Consider the following 21,687-nt stretch of genomic DNA (forward strand, 5'->3'; position numbering starts at 1 on the left):
ACTGAGAGCTGCAGCTGAGTGAGTACCAGGCTGAGCAGAGAGAACATCCAGTTCTCCCATCCCTTACATGTCACAAAAGGGGGCAGAACACCATTAGATTCTACTATGACCTAAGAAAACACCAATTTATATATTGAGGTGGGGTTTTTTGGGGGTTTTGTTTTGGTTTTTTTGACAGGTAATTTCTTGTTTCTAATTTTTTCTAATATTATTGATTTTTATCATAACCTATGCATTCTTTACCACAGCCCCAAACGTACTTCTGTGCTATGTTAAAAATATATATTCAAAAAAGACAAAATTACTTTGTCTTATAATTCAAGACAGGGTTCACTTAATTTATTTACTTTTAAGGAAATTAGCAGCAATTGCAAGAGGCAGGAAGAAGAAGAGGAGAAATCCATCAGCCAGGAACGGACATTTTTTAGACTAAATTGCTCTCATCTGAAAGGGAATGATAATCTCCATTACCCTTAAAAACAGGTGTACACTCTACGCTAGAGCGAAATTCGCCTCGTGTAAGGGGCTACTGGTATCCTGTGATGGACTTCACTTCTGTCTTATATAAGATGCTGGTGATGTACAGATACTGTGCTGGCTCTCTGAACAGCTGCCTGTGGCTTTCACCTGCTGAGATTTCAAAAGACTCCTTTGAAATGGAAAGAATGGAAAGATTCCCATTGACTTAGTGGAAAGGACATCAGGCCTGACGCGAACACAAGATGTGCTTCATAATCGAACTGTATCAGCTCAGCCTTGCTCTCACTGAAGTCAGAACAGTTTTGCCCATGACTTCAACAGGAGTAGCACTTAGGTTGTACAAGTCTGAGCTAATTTAGTACCTCATGAATGATAAACAAGAAAGGTTTGGGAAGTCAAACCTTCTTTTTCACTGAATCTATAATTATAATTAAGTACCCATCAGAATTAAATTACTAGCATTTAAAATAAGCAATTCTTTGAGCCAAGACATGTTATCCTTACATACGCACAGTTACAATATTTGACTCTTCAGGTACTCTGGTTTACTATTCTGTATTTATAAATTCCTTGGGGTTTTTGTGTTTTGTGTCTTCTTATTTGCAGTTATGCAGTAATCAACTTGTTTTAAAAACAAGCAGAGAAAGAATGTGATATGAACCAGGAAGTGAAATGGGACAGGGAAGAACAACCCCTACGAACACTGGGACCAAATTCTATCATTTAGAGCAAAACAAGCGCAGGGGACTTATTCTTCATGCAAGCTTAAAGGTAGAATTTGCCCATTCAAAACATGCGGAGTACCTTTTTCTTATATACTTGTCACCTACCACAATTCATGGTTTGATTCACCAAAGTAAGTAGCTTCCATTATTTTGGACGGTATCTGAAAACTCTTAGTAGTTATGTCAGTTTAGTGAGCACCATTACTGAAGATGCTGCCATGACATTATGATGGTAACATATTTCCTATTCTTAGTTTCTTCATTATTGCTTTTCCATTCAATGCTTGGTTTTGCCTTACTGCATATTTTTTTTTGTCTTCACAGCACTGTCACCTGCTGATGCAGCTAGTGCTCTAACTGTACTGAGACTTTTTGCACAGCTGCCAGTTCTAACTTGAGCTGCCTGGCCAAGTCCAGGTTGCTAATCTGGAGAATGACGTCCCTGTCTTTTGCTTCCATGCCCAGAAACTTGCTGTCTGTGGTGCGGTGTAAAATTGCAGGCTACCTATTACTGCCAGAACTCAACACTTTAATCAGTTAACGTTTCTGTGGCATTTTTTCATGCTCAAAATGCAACTAAAATAACCGTGCATGAATTCAGTTCTGTAGGACAGCTATTACGTAGCAATTAATTACCATTTATAAAAACAGAGTTATAAAACAGAGTTGCTAGTTGAAGTTGGTGCTTGAAGTTTAGCAACCACAAAATACAAATTGCTTCAGTGGAAATGTTTTTTGAGCTTTTCTGAAAATGTTCTTGAAGGTCAAGTGAAATCACCTACCTCTTTTTTTACTTTTTCCAAAACAAAGACTTGAAATGAGCACTGTTTCTGTATACACACTCATTTTATGTAGGAACCAGGCCACTAGGAATCTTCACAGGTATGTTTGCTTACTGGTTGCAAACATTGTAACACTCAGCTCCATTAGAACAACTGAAGTCTAATGTTTCTTTTTAGTGGCTATATGGCCGTCATAAAATGGGTACTTCATGCTGGCAGAAGGCCCAAATCCCCCAGTAGCAAAATGGATGAGAGGAGAATAAAATGGCCATTGCCTCAGCAATGGATAAATTAAAATAACAGTCATTATTTTTCCTTAATAACTTTACATTAAATGTGGAAGTACTATATTTAAGAAATCTTGACCAAATGTTTCAAATTTTGGGTTGTGTGAAATTACAAACTGAAACTAACTTCACAGTCCTTATCATAACTCATTTTTAAAAAGAAAAGTATATCACCAGACTGCATTGTCTTTCCTGAGAATTCCAGGTGCTCAACATCTATGAAAATCAAGCAGGTTTTATTGAAGAGCTTAAATTTGGACTTCGCAACCTAATTTTAGTCTCTGAAGTTTGAATTTAATTTAATGTGACACTATATTCCTGTACAGGCCAAGCTTGGCCTCATGTTCTTTAAATAAAGCACCTTCAATTTTACTTGAAAGGATGATATCTAAATCAAAGTAGAAGGTTATTTTGTCTCCATTGGTTCTGAAGCTAGAATGAGTGGTCATGCAAATTATCCTATTCGTACTAATTTATGCCAAAATATGTGGTGTATTTCTAACAGGTATCAAGAGCAGATTAGTACAAAGGACTGGGCAGAGACCAAAAGCTGCCAACTTACTCTCCTTAGAATGTGATCTTACAGATATTTGTTGAACTTTTTTAAGGCCACTGTATATCGTATGGGTGAAAGACCAGTTATTAATACACCGATATGCACAAAGCACTACACCATTGCATTTTGTTCCAATTTTAAATGCACTGCTGCTTTAACAAAAATAAACTGGATTTCTGTAACAATTTAAGTATGGTAGTGGTGTAACTAGGAGCAAAACCCAAGCACGATCCCTGTGTACCAGCCACAAGGTGCGTTCAAGAGGCATCCACGACAACCTTCAGAAAATAATCAGTTTTCTTCACAACAATCATTTATGAGAATCCATGAGAAACTCATACAGAATACAAACCTGAACGTGCACCGGATGGCTCCAGGGTTTTTCTATTTTTCATAATCAAAATAAATGTGGCAGTGGGCTTAACATGACAGACAGAGCTCCCAAAGAAGCCCAAAGGGGCTTTTTCATGAGTAACATCTGTAGGACCAAACACTATGAAGAATGAAAAGGTACAGTCTGAAGTCCTAACAGGATTTAGTCAAGGATTGCACTTTGAGCAAAAGAAAGAAAAGAAGTTTAAAGAATAACCAACCTTGAATTGTCCTCTTGAAGAAAGCCTTGCAGGCCTCACAGGAAGCCACTCCGTAGTGGTACCCTGATGCAATGTCACCACACACCAAACACAGTCTTTTGGGCATCGAGTTCAGCATATATTCACACTTGGTCTGTGAATCTTCAGCGATGGTACTGGAGCAGTCGTCATACCGTTTCCTGACCGGCCCATTGCCCCCAAGCCCTGTGGCCGAAGGGTAGAGGGGAGGTGAGTCCAGCCCGTTCTGATGTCCATTCATGGTGGAACTGTAGCTCCCGCTGGCGTCTGAGGAGCCACCAGGGCTATGGTGGTTGATGCTGTCCGTCAGAGAGGCAGGGCTCGACGGTTCCGTCTTGATGTACGACGAACAGCTAGAATCAATGTGTCGATCTTTGCTTGACATTCTGCAGAGAAGCCTGTAGTGGGGAGAGAGAGAAAGAAGAATCTGTGTATTAAAGACAGTGCTCTTTAAGGCTGCTCTGGAAGGGTTAGGGACTGCACATCATTCATTCATTAGTCAATACCTCTTGTTTTACATGAAGGTAATCAGCATAAGGGCATGACAGAGCTTTGTCAAAGCTCCAGACAGGCAGTAAACAAAAACTTTAAAGAGACCAAATCCATCTGTTGTCCCCTCCACCTGCCCTCTAGGCTACGCGTCAACTTCACGTCAACTCTAAATTCTGAACTTGTCATCTAGCAAGTCAAAAAATTTAAGAAAATCCTATTAGATGACTTGGCTATTGAATGTCTTTTTCCGTCGGTACTTTCTTTCTGTAAATTCCATCATTATAAGGAACAAATATTTCCAAGTTTGAGCACATAAATGTTCTGCTCTGTAATTAGTATTTGCCAAGACACTTGACTAAAAACACGTATTCATCGTCGATTGATCTGATCCCAGAACTGAAGAGTAAGTCTCCCACAGTCTTTTTTTTTAATTTATTAATATTGCTTTATTATAGATAAAGCTATTTAGTAACGGAGTAGCACATCAACTGGGAATTCTAACAAATAATTAAGGCTGGACTCCTTTTTCACAAAATCTAAGTGAAATGATTCGTCAGCTCTGGCTGCAACTACTTTCTAGCCTTTATCCTCTATAGGATCTGACATTTTACATGTTCCATTCTTGGATTAAAAAAAAATATACTAGAGGAGGTTTTAGATAGAAGTTTTGTCTTTCAGAAGGTGAGATTCTGTCTTACTTCTCAGTTCTCACATTTTCAGAATTAAGCATCTGAAATAAAATCATATAACATTTGATCTGAAAAATTAGTGCCTTCTACAGGGGGAAAAAAAAAAAATCTTCTTTGTCTATTCCATCCTCAAGTTTTTTATTATTTTTAAACATATTTTAGGGAGAACAAGGGACAAAGATAATAATGAGAAAGCTCCGAATCAGATACTATCTTTATTTTCTACAGCTGTGACTATGAGACCAAAGTAGCAAATGGCCTGCCCAGCATTTTCCTGACAGTACTCTCAGAAGCTGCCAAAGTACAGATGACAGTTACGAGCATTTCTCTAGAACCATTTTCAGCAGAAAAGCAACTTCCCCATAAGGCCACCCACCTGGAGCTACAGATTCATGTTTTCAAAGCAAACGCATGAGTCCAGACAATTTGACTCACTTAACTTTCTAAAGTAATTTTTGAGATCTTGTCTTCACTTTTTCACCTTTTTGTGTTTAAAAAAAAAAATAAAAAAAATCAATTTCTACTTCAAGGTCTGGAATCAAATTCACCAATGGGAAACAGACATCAATCCAGAGCGTTGGCTTCCTCTCCAATGAGGGTAACCAAGATCAAAGCCTGACCCTTCATTAAAAATATCTGCCTCGGATGAAGTTTACCCTAAAATCAGTGCCCATGGTTCTTTTATTTAGGTCCTCTCAATTGTTGTGATTTTTACTGTAAAATTCTATTGAAAACAAATGACACGTGAATGTGGGAAACAGACAGATTGATGTGCAGAAGTGTTGCCCTTCAAACTTAAAATCAGTACTTATTTGGGGAGGGGGAAGGAGCAAGCTATCTGGTGTCAGCAAATAAACCAAGGAAATGGGAAGGTTAAAGCCGTGAAAATATCTTATTACATTGGACCACCTGCTTGTGTTGTCCTTTCCTCAAGAACTGGAGGGGGGGAATCCCCCTGCCAGCCTGCAGTAGCATGTGCCTTTTCTTCTGCATCTGCTGCCTTGTAGCCGTCACTGTTAATGAGTGCTGTAATTAATAGATAGCTCTCTCTTGTCTCTCTACTTGCACTCTGGGCTAAGCACTTTTCTCAAGTCAACGTTTGAAAGAAAGCGGGTCGGCACTGACTTACAGCAGCTCTGCGAATTCCTTTTAATTTAGAGCACTTACACCACCACTCCACTTATTGCCTTATAATTACTGGACCGCTCTCACATACATTATGATCTTAGACTAGAGTTAGAAGTTATTAGGGTACTAAAACATGGTGTGTCTCTGTCTCTCTCTCTCTTTCTTTGACACTGAATTTTATACAGCTACAATTAAAAATATCAATTAACTTTCACATTCTACCAACTTATTTTTTACATTATTTTTCTATACACTAAGGTCCTTTTATTGACTAAACAGGTGCTTGGTCTTCTTTTCATCTCCCTGCTGCTGAGATTCCACATATGAAGTTTCAAAATACAGCAGTAGGAGTCACTGCCTACAGTCTGTCATAACCAGCTCGATGGCAGGTTCTTGCCTAAGACTCCCACTGCCCATTTTTTTTTTCTAATTTGTGCAATAATGAGCTCAAATGTCACCCTTCCCTTCCCAGAAAAAACATTTGCAATTAATGAGTTGTCCAAATGCATGTTGTCTTAGCCAGTGCAAAAGTGGATATCTCCCACTCCAAGCGGTCAGAACCAAAATATAATCTCAGTTCTACAAGCATTAAAATCTGATCACCAGTGCTGCTTAGGCTAAAGCCAGTCTGCTGATGCTTCTGAAGTAGCAGTTTCTGGTCCTAACCAAGATAAAGCTGCTTTTGGCTACAGCTTAAATGGTACAGACTGGACTGGTGCATGCTAGCAAAGCACAAATGCAGTTAAAACATTAACCATTCCAAGGAAAAGCGAAAACAACAGCGCCTGACTCCGAGAACAAAAACTTTCTCAGTCCCCTGAAGAAGGTGAACCAGAGACAAGGCTGGGTACTAGCGGTGGGTGGGCAACAGACACCTACTGCTTTCATTCCTTCGTTACGGTACCACATCTGAACGAAAGTAATTCAAGAGCCATCTTATACGGATGGCAGGTGGGACCACCATCAAATTATCATGCTGAACATTTGGAATAATGCCTAAGCTAGATCTCTGTAAAATCCCTCCCTCAGTTCCCTCCTAATTACTACTTAGCTCGTTACACTGAAGAATTCCTAGACACCATTGCATTATAGTCTAAAACTACAGGTGAAGCTTAATTCTCTCTTCCTCTCTGTGTCTGAAATTCTACAGCTCTATTATTCAAGCCTGAAATATTCACAACTATCTATAAATTCAATTGTCAGCCGGTGGGTTTTATTCTAGACCTCACTTCAATCTAAAATTAGAGGCACTAAAATTCACATTAACTCTAAGAGGAATGTAGTGAGAAAGACTTTATTTCAAAAGAACACCTTTTTGTCAGAAAGAGCTATTTTCAAGATGATGGCTTTATCTGCATTCAAAGAGAATAAGCCCAATTCCACATTGTGCTGTTAATGCAAAATTTTTAGGTCACATTGGATTAATAAAAATCTAAATTTAGTTAAGGTTTATGAATAGAAATAACATGTGTCATATAAAAACGTACAGTATTTATTTTAAAGCCTTGGTGGGGTTGTTTTTTTTCTTTACTAGATTTTAAGTCAAATAAATGGTAGCTCCATTTGTGGTGGGCTGTTCTCAGGTAAGTCTTTTAACAACTGGTACCTCTCAGGTAAGCTCTCCTTTCAATAGCTTTAGGGAAAGTAACTAATTGGCTCTAGAGTATTTCCATGCTCATATACAAGAGAAACTACATAGGGTGCTGCAAGCCTCAAGTAATATGCAATATATAGCATGACTCTTCACACCTCTACTAAATTTACTTCACAACTTCTTCGTTTAAGTAAGACCTGAAGCCAGTCACTGCTGGCAGAAAGGTACAATGACAGAGCACTTCAATATGCAACTCCTGCTTTAAAACGGTCTTAAACAACAGCGAATAAATTGTAACGCTATGTGCTTATGAAAGGTTGAATATATTAAGAATTTATTAATGCAATCACATTCATATTTCCATCTACCTGCCACATTACTAATGATATTGACAGTGCTGACACTGGCTAAATCAGTATCAATATACAAGTGTAGTGCAAAAATTAACTGCATCTGATTACAGTATATAGCCTTAAAAAAGAAAGCCTTTCCATTTAAGCCACTGGGAGCTCTTTATATTCCACCCATACATGCAACTGGTTCAGAAAGTTACTCTGCCCTCATCTCCCTTATTACCAATACCTAAAGGAGGTCAAAACAACATGCCAATACTTCATAATCTGTGAACGCATCTCATGCTCCCTTTTCAAGTAGGAAAAGCTCTGCTTACAGCATCATTCGCTACTTCAGAGCTGCACTGGTGGTTTCAGTGACAGTCATAATTAGTAACAATAATTAGAGTGAGCACCTTTATTATAGACCCACACAAAAGTCCACTTTTACCTGCACATGAAGTTTTTCTTTTCTTGAAGAGAGAATTACCCTATTTCCATAAATGTCAGAATAGGTTGTTAGCAGTTGACATTTTTAATGACAGCTACTATGTGGGAGCATCAGCAAGGCAGGTGTTATTATGCACACCTCAGGTACTTTTTACGCTAACAGTGCAATCCATCTGATTTTTCTCCAATACATTCCTCTAACTCACATGGATGTTGACCAAAAAGGTCTTAACTTGTTATCCTCACACTTTAACTATTAAAACCAATGCATGAAAGAAGTCTTGGTCTAGGTGACACAGTCTCTAGCAGATTCAGGAATAGAAGCCAGCTCCTTACTTTGACCGTACAAACCACATTTCCTCCCAAATACTGTGCTTACTTTCGGTATCATTTCACAGGTCTTTACCAAAATCAGTAGACAGAAAACAGTGCAGCACGTTCCAGTGGTTTCCTATACTCTGCTTCTCTGAATGTAAGATGCAAAAAAATGTTTCTGTAGAAAGAAATGAAAATGTTGTTTCTTGCACCGATGCCCACGACAACACCTCAAGACTTTCACCGGGTCCTGTTAAAGAGCCGAGTAACAATTTCAGCCAACCTGCTTTACATTGAGCATTTTTTTCTGCTTCAGCTAATTGCACTCTAGTAGAGTGGCAAAAATGTGAATCACTTAGTAGGAAAATGGGCACCAGCTGCTATTGTCAGAGAATGGAGATGCCGAAGAAAAGTGACTGAATGAAGTGTCATGTCAGAAATCAACGGTGCAACGTGTGATTTGAGAAAACATGACTACTTTACAGAGACAGGGTGTCATTATGGCATCACAGTAATACGATGCTTTGACAACTGCTGGGTCTAACATATCATCATTGCATTAAAGGTGCACTGGCTTAGTTGGGGGAAGGAAAAGAAAGGATTTCTTCTTTTAATAAGAAATATCGTAAGGCCTGCTTGGTTAACCTAGTGGATGAGATCATTAATTGCAAAGTATTGCTAATCTTGTCCCATGCACGCACAAACAAAACTGTTATTACGCATTAGGTCTTTATTAATGAACGCACACGTACCACCATGTAGTAAAGAGTACTCTGTGCAAAACAGCATGGCTGTGGTGGGGTTATTGGTTTGTTTTTGGTTTTGGGGGTTTTTTTTTGGTTTTTGTTTTGTTTGGGGGTTTTTTGTTTGTTTGTTTGTGGGTCTTTTTTTTTAAACAAATGTTGAAAGTTTCTTTTTTTTTTTGTAATTTCTTCCTTCTTTTATGTTTTCCTGAAACCTTCACCACTTCACCTTGGTAAGGGAAAGCAAAGCAAGCCAATGACTTCTTCCAGAGCAGCTGTCATAGCCACTAGCAGCCGGAACAGAAGCAGCAATGCTTGAAGCCATCATGTTGTTACCAGCAGTGGCCTGAGTTAGCTGATGATTGCTGACAGAGGATCCAGCTTCCCAAACAGTTATTATTGCTCTGTATGCAATCTACCAAGCTCTGCTAAAGCACTTCCTACGCACAAGGCAGTGGAAGACTACACTACTGCGTGGTCATTTTTAGCTTAACAAAACAAGCCATTATCTGAGGCCCTTCACATTTGCACCTAATCTGAGAGGCTGCACTTAGTTTGTTTTCTGTGCTGCTTTTAAAAAGCAAAATTTTCAAGTGGCTGACTTGCCACTACTGCAGACCCTCCAAAATCAGGGGGAATTATTTTAAACTCCCCTCCCTCCCCTCCAGTGTATAAATATTCATTATTGCTTCCCTTTCTATTTCCCATTGATTCCCTGTGCTTCCTGGTTGATAAACTTTGTTAACAAGAAGGAAATGATCCTAAGATACCCCAATGTGTTGCAAATTATCACTGTTGACAGCTTCTACATTTAAGGATTACATCTGATGCAACAATGCATACTAGTGTCATTTATCTTTAGCTCATTTCCTTGGACCTATTTCAACTGAGGGTGAGCATCTCTTGTTTATAGCTCTAAATACTGTAAGTGAGCAACTGGCAAATCAATAAAACTGTTAAATGCATAATAATACTGTGTAATTACTTACATGATGTTTTGCATAATTAACTGTCTGAGGTGTTCCTTGATATAATGGATACTCAGAGTATGGAATAACCTATAAGCCTATAAAACACACCCTGTTTATACGAACAGAAATTATGTTTAAAACTCTCATTCTAATAATCCAAATCGGGCTTTGGCACTATATGACAGAAAGCCTTCCTTTCCTGCCAAGTCTAAATCAATTCTTATGGCATTACTTCATAACTAACGTGATATTTCACTGATGATGACTATTACCCTGATTACTTGGAAGTAGCGTAGTAATAGCAAAAATACACTTAGATTAAACAAACTACTGCTATTTAATCAATATTATTGAGACAAACTAAGTGTTTTAATAAGTCTGTATAGATGCACTAATGCTGGTTTAATTAAATGTATCCTTAGACATGCACAAGCTCTGCAGCATACAGATCCTATGGTTTGACAGACCGTAACATTACTCTTCTGAATTTAAAAGCTGAAGCACTTAGAGCCAACAGAATTTAAATCTTTTCAGACTGCAAAATGATTATTCTTTACATCAGGCGCTCTTTTGGGAACAAAAAGTAAACAGGGAAGAATACTCAAAGACCTTGCACCTTTGAGCCAAAACACCAGACATCTGAAGAGGTGCCAGCCCTCAGTAAAACAGTTGTCCAATGCATCCAATATGTGTCACTGCAATACACTTACAAAAACAAACAAACAAACCAACCTCCAACTGAAAGGCAAAAAAATAAAGAAAAATAAAGCTGACATAAAAATCACAAAACTGACCTTTCTTTTTGCACATGTGTACACAACAAATATTCTATTAGCTGTGTTATGCACTACTACTAGCAGGCCATCACCCACAGAAAGTTTCCTGCAGAAAAGACTTGCCTACTTCTACAGATTTCATGTATTTCAAGTAGAAAAAGATACTTTTTTGGTATGCTCTGATGATTCAGTTTTCAAATGCTTAAAAAAAAAGGCAAATACTGAAAAGAAGGCAACACAAGAAGTAGATGGCACTTTAAATGAAAATCATTCTGGAATGCCTGAGAGTTTTACATAAAAGAAATGTACGATTTGGTATGTTGTGTACATAGTATAGTTCTGATACAACTTAAACCTCAGTAAATACTTCACATTCCTAGTTAATTTTTACGTTTCTCTTTTTCTTCTGTGTTTCTAACATTTTTGCACAGTTAGAACATGGCTGTTGTTTGAGTTACAACCATATCATTAGAAAACTTCAGACTTACCTTCTCTCGTTTACTGGTTTCTAGCCTAACGGTACACGTTGCTACAGTACTTAACATGCCTCAAATGAGTCAGCTCTTCAGTGCCTGGAGAGCTGCACAAACTCACACTGAGAGACCTCCCATGCCCAAACAGTTTCAACCAAAAGGCTGTGATGTGACTACTAGAATGACGGCCAAGTTTCATCATATGAAAATCAGTATATTGATCAGGAAGAGTAAGATTTTATTACTCTATTTTCAAACTGCAGCCTAACACTTTCACTTCATATCACATGTGGAAGACTGCAAATCTCTGGTTAAGAAGTTAGGTGTTTTTCTCTGATGGAACATCATTGTACTTGCGGTTATACTCCAGTGGTATGAGGCAGAGTCCCCAGACGACATGGTAAAGTTTCAAGGAGTTGTCTAATTATTAATTGTGAGTATTCTTTTTATTAAGAGAAATCAACTGAAATAGCAAAAGAAAAGAAAATGCTACATTCAGCTACTTCAAGGGAGAAAAATACAAAACTACAAAAATAAGTAAAGATTTATTCAAGAACATAACAGGCTTTCTAAGGAGGGATTATTTTGAAATGATTACAGCATCAAAAGCAGTTACTTGCACCAGTCAGAAAGCCAGTACTACAGATCAGAGAGACATAGCTGTCATTCACCACTTTCCAAACGGAAAAAGAAGACAAGAAAATGCCTTCAGTCTCGAGAGAGTCAAAGTTTGCATCATTGGATTTTTCATGATTTCTAGCAGCTATTTCCTTCCATCGCTGAACGGCAGAGTGTAGGTGTGTGCACACTATGTACCTGTCTCCCCACCCAGTTCCCTCACTGATTTTCTGCAGATTTGTAACAGAAGAATTATAATTTGCCAGCCAAGCTCTGTTAAATTGGAGACGCAATTAGAAAGAACATTCCAGAAATAGTATCAGAGAGCGAGCATCTTAAAAGACTCAGGACTAAAACTTAAAGCAAGTGATCCTTCTCCCACCCCCTCACTCAGCTGGCTCCTGAGTGTGTCCTGTCCTCCCAGCTACACGCCACCGGTTTTAAATCCCCCCTACACATACACGCACACATGCACAAGCAACCAAAAAGCTACTTGGTGAGTTGGAAAATGACGTTTTCCTGCAATCAGTGTTTAAGTGAATGTTTGTCCCAGTGTGTTACACCATGCTGTCAGCTAGCAGCAGGGAGTCGTTGAGTTGTTACTACATTTGATTTGACTGCCAGTAGGAAGCTTTATTTCTACCAACTGTTAGTTGCCAGCTCTAAGGATCTTCTCTTACTTTGAGAGGGTTTTGGTTTTTTGTGTTTTTTTTTTTTTTTTTTTTTTTTGATATAGTCCATTATTTTTCTCTTTCACTCTGAGGACCTTTTAGTGTACGGCAGAAGCATCTCCACGTCTCCATGCATCACAGCAGTCTCTTCACTTAAACTTCCTGCCTTAAACACAAAAAAGTAATTGTATTAAGGCAACTATAAGTCAATCCTGACACACATCAGAAAAGTGATTTTTCTATCTGGACACCTGAGTGAGAGGTGTAAAGGTGAATATTTACATAAGCAAACTGAAGCAGGGGAATTTTATTCTGATCTCTTCCAAAAGATGCGGGATCAGAGACTGGAGGAATAGGTATGGAGAGATAACCTAGGAGGATTTTCCTTCCAAGGAGAGCATTTGCTATCCAGATCTTTATATGCTTCCCAGACAGAGTTTTTAGTAGGGCGTTCCGTTTGCTTGTTTATTATTCACGTATATCCTGAAAGGTTTCTCCTCTCTCGAACAAGATCCTATAACTTTAATAGTTGTTTACAATGCTTCCTCTTCCTACACAATAACGATGATTTTGATAATTAGGATCTAATTATAATGGATCTGACAACAACTTCCAACAACGAAAAGCATCTTTAGAAAAATGAAAGCATATGCGTGAATAGTGCAGGGAGGTGGGTGGGGGAGAGAAATACATTCCTATGAGACAGCCTGAGAACTGAAGCTGAATGGAAAAGTAATTAACACTAAAGAGCTAAAACTGTAATTAAAGAAAATTTCATTAAAGGGAGGCAGGTGATTCCACTTTCCTAAATATGACAAGGTGCTGTATAAAAATAAAATAGCAGCCAGTTTCAGTGAGTGGAGCAGGAAAGCCATGTCTTTAACCAGATCAAATTCTCGAAATTGGCTGTCAAGACGGGATTGTTGTGATTTATACCCGTCTATCAAGCGCATGAAAGAGAGAGACAGGAGAGGAAAAGAGGCAAGCTGCTGTCGCTTCCATTCGCAAAGCACCTTTAATTTCCATGGCACCATCTGTTACCAAATCTAATTCACATTCCCTCCTAATCTGGTTTAGTTCTGTAATACTAATTCTTCCACTACTCTTATGAACATCGCTCTCAAGAAAAAGCTTTGGTTCTGGGTTGGTAAAAAATTGAATATTATACAGTTAAGGTTCTGGTGACTTAAGTGAAGCATGCTGCCCATTAAAATGCACTCCTGGTAAAAGGATTTGTTTCCAGTCAGTGCAGAGATACAGAATTGCTCATGTTTGAAAAAAGTCATGGGGGGAGGAGGGGAGAGGAAAAGAAGGGGAGAAAAAGGGGAGGGGAAAAAAAAATTCACAGCTGATAATAGGAAAGTAGGCTGTGGACATGAAAGCAGAGGTTGTCATAAAATACAATTGTTGTCAAGTTTAGTCACTTTCAGTACTGGCTATAAAATCACTTTGTCACGGTCTCATATCGAAAGCTTGAAACTGTATTTTTGCTACGGAAACTAAAAGGAGTGAAATGTAAGATTCTACGAGGGAAAAAATATTTCTTTCAAATTATGAGATGCAAATGTCCAAAACCAAAAAGAGAAAGCGAAGAAACCAAAAAGGTAGGGACAAAAACTGACAGTGGTTCAAAACAGCGTCCTGAGTGCCAGCATTTCACCAAGTGCCACAGTCTTACTGTTAGCTGTGTGATGATGACAAAAATCCCAGTCACTTTTGTGGGACTTGGAAACGAAGTAAAGGACCAGGCCTTTCCTGCGACTAAGTGTTTTCAGACAGGCAGTCCCTCATCTGCTGGGTCTAGGGGTGACTCAGCTTTCTTCTTGGTTCTCACATAGAGCTCCTTGACCAGGTGTCCTGGTTTCACCTGGGATGGAGTTAATTTTCTTCCTAGTAGCTGGTATAGGGCTGTGGTTTGGATTTAGTATGTGAATAGTGTTGATAACACACTCATGTTTTAGTTGTTGCTAAGTATTGCTTACACTAGGCAAGGACTTTTCAGCTTCCCATGCTCTGCCAGGTGCACAAGAAGCTGGGAGGGGGCACAGCCAAACTGGCCAGAGGGCTGTTCCATACCATATGACATTATGCTCAGTATAGAAACTGGGGGGCATTGGCCGGGGGGCAGCAATTGCTGCTCAGCGATGGGCTGGGCATCGGTCAGCGGGTGGTGAGCAAGTGCATCACTTGTTTTTTTCTCTGGGTATTGTTCCTCTCTCTCTCTCTCTCTCCTCCCCCCCCTTGTTTTCCTTTTCATTACAATTTATTATTATTATTATTTTATTTCAGTTATTAAACTGTTCTTATCTCAGCCCATGAGTTTTCTTACTTTTGCTCTTCCAGTTCTCTCCCCCATCCCACAGGGGAAGGCTGTGTGGTGCTTGGTTGCTGACTGGGGCTAAACCACGACACCAGGGCCTCTTGAAATAAACATAAAAAGAAAAAAAAAGGACCTAGACAAATATTATGAATAATAATATTATGGTACTATTTGCTCATCTTTTACTTACTGATTTTAACACAGATCTTAAACTGCATTTCCAGGGAGTACCACTACCACTATCTCCCTCTTACAGATGGGCAAAACAAGACACAGAAAGGTGAAGAGTTGTCTAATGCTGCTCAGCAGGCCAACAACGTGGCATGGAACAGAACCAAGGCTCTGGGGAATCCCAATCCAGTATATTTTGCATTATTTCTTCTTCTTTTTTTTTTTTTTTTTTTTTTTTTTTTTTTTGCCATGGCTTTGATGAAAACATGCCTTGGAAGTCAGAACATTTATTTTTAAGAAGGCAACTTGCCTTGAACTTCCAGAAATGAGACCTTTGTTATTTTTAAATATATAGTTTTCTCTAAATAGGAAAGTTATTTTAAGGCTAAATTAAATCTCTTCTTATTCCTACATTAAAATGTTTATTTTTCTGTTAAAGTAATCCCAATTTCTTTCTGTGTAGCCTTCCCAAAAATAAAGCCTATGGCAAGAACAGCTTTGGCCAGCACAAAGAGTAATGTGTGAGCAACGTGTAGCTGTGAATAGCCCAAGGTTTTTATGTTGTTTGTTGGTTTGTTTTTGGGTTTTTTTTGGTTTTTTTTTGTTTTTTTTTTGTTTTTTTTTTTTTTTTTTTTTAAGGATTTGAAATAGAAGATGCAGACAATACCAGGGAAAAAAAATACTTTGATAGAACAGTAATATTCTACAAAATGCAAAAAGGAGCGCTAGTTTTCATTTTATGAAAAAGTAATGCATAAACAAATGCCTGGCAAAAGAAAACATTACAAATTTGTAACTGTTGTGAAACATCCATGAACAGAGATGTCAGTTCTAAAGATGAACATGAATTCTGAAGAAGTCTCCTCCTCCAATATCACTGCTTGATTCACAAATTGCTTAAATCATCCGGGTAATTTTATAATCGGTGTTGGGTTTGTTACTATAATGGGAAGAGTAAGTAAAAAAAACAAAATCAAATTTGTTCCAAATACAACACGTCTGCCATTCACTGTGGGTCAAAACCTTGGGTACAGGGGAATAGACCCAGCAACTCTGAAGCTCTGCAAATTTATACTAGCTAATGGTGTTATTCCCCAACCCAGCTTATGATTTCAGAGGGTCTAAGGTCCTGATACTCCGATATGCGAGACATAAGTGGATTACCATAACCTACTGCACCCAAGGAAAACCACATTGACATTGAAGGACTCAGAGTCCTATAGCAGTCTATATAAATATATATATATATTTTTTTTTTTACACTAAAGCATTTGAGTGATATGAGCCCTGGCTGTTAATGCACAACATCTCTATTTCTACACTATAAAGTCCCTTAACATTTGTAAATGAAAACTGTAAGACAAAAAACCCTCTTCCTTTCAATTCTTACTCTTTGTTTGTTTATCTATCTTGATTCTGGAAGCACTGGAAATTAAAAATAGGCAAAATAAATAGTTCAGTATGTTTCCTCGGGTATGGTACTGATGATCGAATTCATCACATGCTGAGATAAATCAGAGAATTTACAGAAGCAAAACCTATGCAGCTTAAGACTCTTCTAGTCTGTCGTGGATTTTAATGTGTGATTACAGATTTTTACAAATAAATAAATAAACCTTTGGCTTTTCACAGTTCCTTGTTCTTCACATATTACTACGTGTAATTCAAACCTATTTATGCCACTGGGTTTACATGTCAGAGATTTGCCTCTGGATATAAGCAGCAAAGGTCAGGAAGTAATGGCTTTCACTTTTAAAATGTCTACATGAGTCCAGCAAGTTTGCAGGATGAGCTTTTCACAAAGTCCTGATACAGTTTCTATTCTTTTTAGCTTTTGCCTTCTATTTTGGTGGGAGTCACAGGGAGAAAAGAAGGAAATTCAGCATATTCCAGAAAAATTGTCTAAAGTAACAAATGTGTACCAGCCCAATTACTACGTTCAGAACAAGGAAGTTGCTACTTGCAATTATAAAGCAATCGTATCAATATGCTGCAATTATTACACGCTGAACCTGTGGTCATCTTTTCCGTAAGAAGTCACCGAGAGACTTGTCCAAGAAAAGCTTTACACGAACAGATCAGCATTAGTTACTCCATATTGCACACTGCAAATTTCAGCTGTATTTTAATGACAGACTTGCTTCAATTATTTCAATGGTATAAAGTAGGATCAAATATTTATTTCTTGTAGATCTAAAAGTTCCGCTTAAGTCGACTGTCCTTGGGTAAGCAATGAAAGAAAGACTGGCCTGAAGAGAGCACTGCATTCCACCATAAAACTCAATTAACACACATTTGATCCTGAGAAGTTTTGTGCCCCACCAGTTTCAGCACAAGTTCAGGCTGCTCAGCAAACTGAGTATCATCGCTGATCAGTTAATGGGAGTGCATTAAATGATAATTTTACCAGATTGGGCTTTATATTTTGTACCATTATAGGACTAAGGCCTGGAATAAAAATCCATCTGCATTTCACTAAGCATCTGCCTAGAATATACATCAAATCTGCTCCACTCCTTCACTGGTTCTTTACACAGTAGAGAGTCTGACAGCAACTGAGTCTTTAGCCTGGAGTTCTAAAAAATAAATTATGAGCAACCAAGATAACACCAATATACTCAAAACTTTAACTGCCCATAGTTGGAAGCTTAATAAACTGAGGGTGTTTGTGAAGATCAGCATGAACACCTAAAGGAGGCCACTCTCAGCTACCCCTAGATGGCTGCATCAAACATACTGTCAAATCCAAAACGGGACATCAACTGAAACATCTGTCATAGGACAACAAATAATGATAGCCAAATGATGATGTGGGATTGGCCGACTGTACATTATACGCGCATCGTTATCCTACAGGTTGTATTAAATATGAGAGCCTAAGATTTATGTTATGGGTGATAAGGCCAAGAATGCTGTAAAAGTGAAAAAATATGGCAACAGTATGCAGTACATCACCACTAGGATAATTATTTATATAAAAAGTTCCCATTCTTAGACTTCCAACATGTAGGGATAAAATTCATATATTCAAAGAAGACATAATAATAACCTGTCAGCTTGTGGTGATGGATATGTTTTTAATCCAAATGACCACAGTCTCCAGTCTACCTGTCATAAAGGGACACGAAAAATTGAATTTACTTTCATAATTCTTTAAGTTGAAAGGGAAAAACACAGAAACATGATAAGTAGCTCATTCCAGTGGACAGATGGACAGGCAGTAGTAAAATGTATGAATAAAAGGCACTGTTCCTTCACTAATGCTATTTTCACTTGTTATATACTGCAACTCAGAGACAGGTAAGGTATTCCTTCCTTTGACTTTTCAAGTATACCCCTATATAATCTAAGTTATATTCCATACAATAAGAGATTGCTATAAAGACTAAGAAGTGTATTACACTATTTAGCTGTCATTTGAAAGCAATCCTGCACAAACTAGCATAAAAGCACTACTTCACGTGCATCTCACTGACTTGAGGTACTTGCCCACAAAGGTCTCCTACTCTTCAATTCTCTGCTACTGCGAAGGAGTATCTGACCTGTATATATTAATTTCTAAAAATTCACTCCATCCAGGAACCCTGGCAGAAATTTAATAAATCTATCAGTCCCTTGTGATGCAGAAGGAAAGCTACACAGCCCATTCCTGTCCCCTCCACCCATCACACATAAAAACCCACACCACATTTGCCACAAATCTTTCCCAGCCTGCATTCTTCCAGGGGTAAAAATGACAAAGAAATTTAACTAAGTTAATTTTAAGTGCTGAAAATGTAGGCAGACTGCTCAGTTATTTCATTTTAAAAGATCTTCATTTTTCCCATCTGTGTTATGGCAATTTTATTACACATTCGGCAAATTTACAGTAACAAGATGTTCCCCTGACAAATTAATCACTTTCCAAGCATTTTATCATATAAATAAAATATCACCTCAAGAGAGAAAATCAGCTCAATCAGTTGATTTAACCCATCTTTCGGGGAACTCGTCTGAAACAGATTGAGTGCATTTTTTCTGAAGAGGGACTGTGCACACATCCTCCTGGACTCCCAGCTCGTATGGTGAGGTTTTTCCAAAAGAAAATGTTTAAGACTAGCTGATAGCATGCAAGATTCTTACTGTTAAGAACTACACTGCTGCAATGAGAGATCTCCATCAGGAACAAACAGAGACTCATTTAGAAGTTGGTACAGGTTTTAACTAAGGAACTACATTTCCCCTTAGATCACCGATAACTATTTCTGCAACGTTTCTCTGGTGTTTTGCAACAATCATAAGATAAGAGTAAAATATATATTGTTTTTAATAATCTACTCTAATGTTTTAAGAATCTCATAATAACATAACTTAGGTAAAACTCCAACCAGTTTGGCAGCTGATGAAACGTATGGTTTCTTGCTTGGCTTTTTAAAATTTCCCCAGTGCCCTCTACTCATTTTGGAAAGTAAATTTTGGTTTTACGAAAAATAAGAGACTGGCAACATCAGCAATGCAATATATGAACAGTAGAGAAGCAGGTTCAATTCAAGTTTTCCCATACTTATCCTTAAAACAACTCGATGCCTTTCTGGAGAGAATCTGTCACTGAAGCAATTTAACCCCTCTGCCATTTAACCTTTCTCCCTCTGCCCTGCTCCCCCCATTCTCCTTCCCATTCAGGGACTGCCAACAACAAGTATAAACAAGAACAAGGAGGACTACCTCTGTTTATGTTACTAGAATCTGAAGTTGTTAAAGCCAAAAGATTTTAGCCAGATTTGTTATTTTTTTACCTGGCGTTAGTAGTATCAATATAGGCTTTTTGTATTTATTCCAACGCTCTAAAGAAATATGATAGCAAATCACCCTTTTGCCAGAAGAATCACCCTGCCAGACAACACATACATAATTCTTGCAACATGACTATACTCTTCAATGAGGTATTTACAATATTCTCAACAACACCTGTGGGTGCCAAGGAAAAGAAAATTCACACATCTAGACAGCCTTTTCGTCCCCTTTACTCCCTCAGCAAAATACTAACTTTACCTCCCCAAATACTAACACATGAAAAACGCATATAACAACACAAGTCACTAACCTACAAAGCAGGAAAACAGTGTGCTTTATGGAATGCTATCAAATACCAACATAAATGCTAGTATTTGCTACTTAGCCCATATAATTAATAATGCTGTAAATAGCCATATTAATACTACAAGGCATTACTATTAAAAGCTGCAAGCTCTGCACAACCCTGAATGGCTTAAGTGTTATCAATAAAGAATGTTTAGATGAACAATTATGAATTTACATAAATACAAAATTCCACATCCTACATGTATCTTTTACCTGCTAAAACATTCCTGTTTAGGTACTTTTAAAAAAACGACTCTCAGAGGTTATGAAACACAACAAAGAATTCTGACCATAGGTCAGAGCAACTTCAGATCTGTAAATGGATGCTGAAAACTTAAAACAAAAAAGAAATTTAAAAAAAGCCAAACACAAGACAATTAATTATAGTACTTCTTAATCTTATTCTTTTCTATATTGGGAAAATCTAATTATTTGTTGTGCAAGATGCGAGTGAACCAGGCCGACTGGAAAGGGTTTATTATCCATTGACCCCTTCCTCCAAGTACTCTGCCAGGAAATTTACTACCTGTATCAAGTGACTTACGCATGCAAGCTTTGCAGGATCAAGTCCCAAAAATTAGAGTTTCATTTAAGGAGCAGCTTCTTCAGCTTTTGCTAGAAAAAAGGGCATTCTAAACATGAAGTATGTGTCATGGGATGCTTGCTTTCTTCCTTGAAGCGTAAACAATGGAAATAAGTATTTTTTCCTGTTCTAATTAATGTATATTTTTTAAAGACTTGGAGCAGCTGGAACCTTAAGTCAATGGAAGATATTCTGTTCTCAACCATCACACACAAATCAACCATTTTTGATCTAAACATAACTGAAAGCAGTGCTTTCCTTCAGCATGAAGTGTAAAGTTCAAACACCACGATGAGAAAAAGTACAGGAAGAAGATACTACTTTCTCCTCACTTACATCTTTAAAACGGAGCAAAATTCAGTGAGTTTGAGTGACATCAGAATATAACTTTGAATCCAGCATCCTGCTAGATACTGAAGACCCACGTGCCAGTGCAGTCACTGTGTAAGTGGATGAATTTGATTCCTTGTAGTAAACACACCATTGCTTTCAAAATTCAGCTCAACTGGTTACAGGATCTGGCCAGCATTTTATAAAAACTTATGCAATGTTCAAACCAAAGCATAACAATCCATAGCCATTCACAAAATGATAGGCAAATCTTGCATACCTCACGTATGGCAGAAAGCTCCAGGATGAGAAGCAACATCAGAGAACGTTGGGTGTTCCTTATTTAACCCAAATTCCTACTAACATCCATTTATTCTGACAATATCTAATTGAGGCAAAGCGTCTTCATTTGGTACATCTTTCACAGTCTGCTGAGGGACTACAAAAATTCTGCACACGGCATTTAGAT

At 38.0% G+C, this 21,687-nt stretch overlaps 1 protein-coding gene across 10 annotated transcripts in view; it reads right to left on the reverse strand.

The window, feature by feature from the left end:
* The window catches only part of ESRRG (estrogen related receptor gamma), a 392,451-nt gene that overhangs the window by 126,899 nt on the left and 243,865 nt on the right, over positions 1-21,687 (reverse strand). For all 10 annotated transcript variants that reach the window (XM_075496438.1, XM_075496436.1, XM_075496437.1 and 7 more), the window contains one exon: positions 3,424-3,839. In XM_075496438.1, coding sequence (XP_075352553.1) covers positions 3,424-3,826 — 403 coding nt within the window. In that variant the 5' untranslated portion in view covers positions 3,827-3,839. The remainder of the gene's footprint in view (positions 1-3,423; positions 3,840-21,687) is intronic.

Source organism: Mycteria americana, chromosome 3, assembly GCF_035582795.1.
Source record: "Mycteria americana isolate JAX WOST 10 ecotype Jacksonville Zoo and Gardens chromosome 3, USCA_MyAme_1.0, whole genome shotgun sequence".
NCBI lineage: Eukaryota > Metazoa > Chordata > Aves > Ciconiiformes > Ciconiidae > Mycteria > Mycteria americana.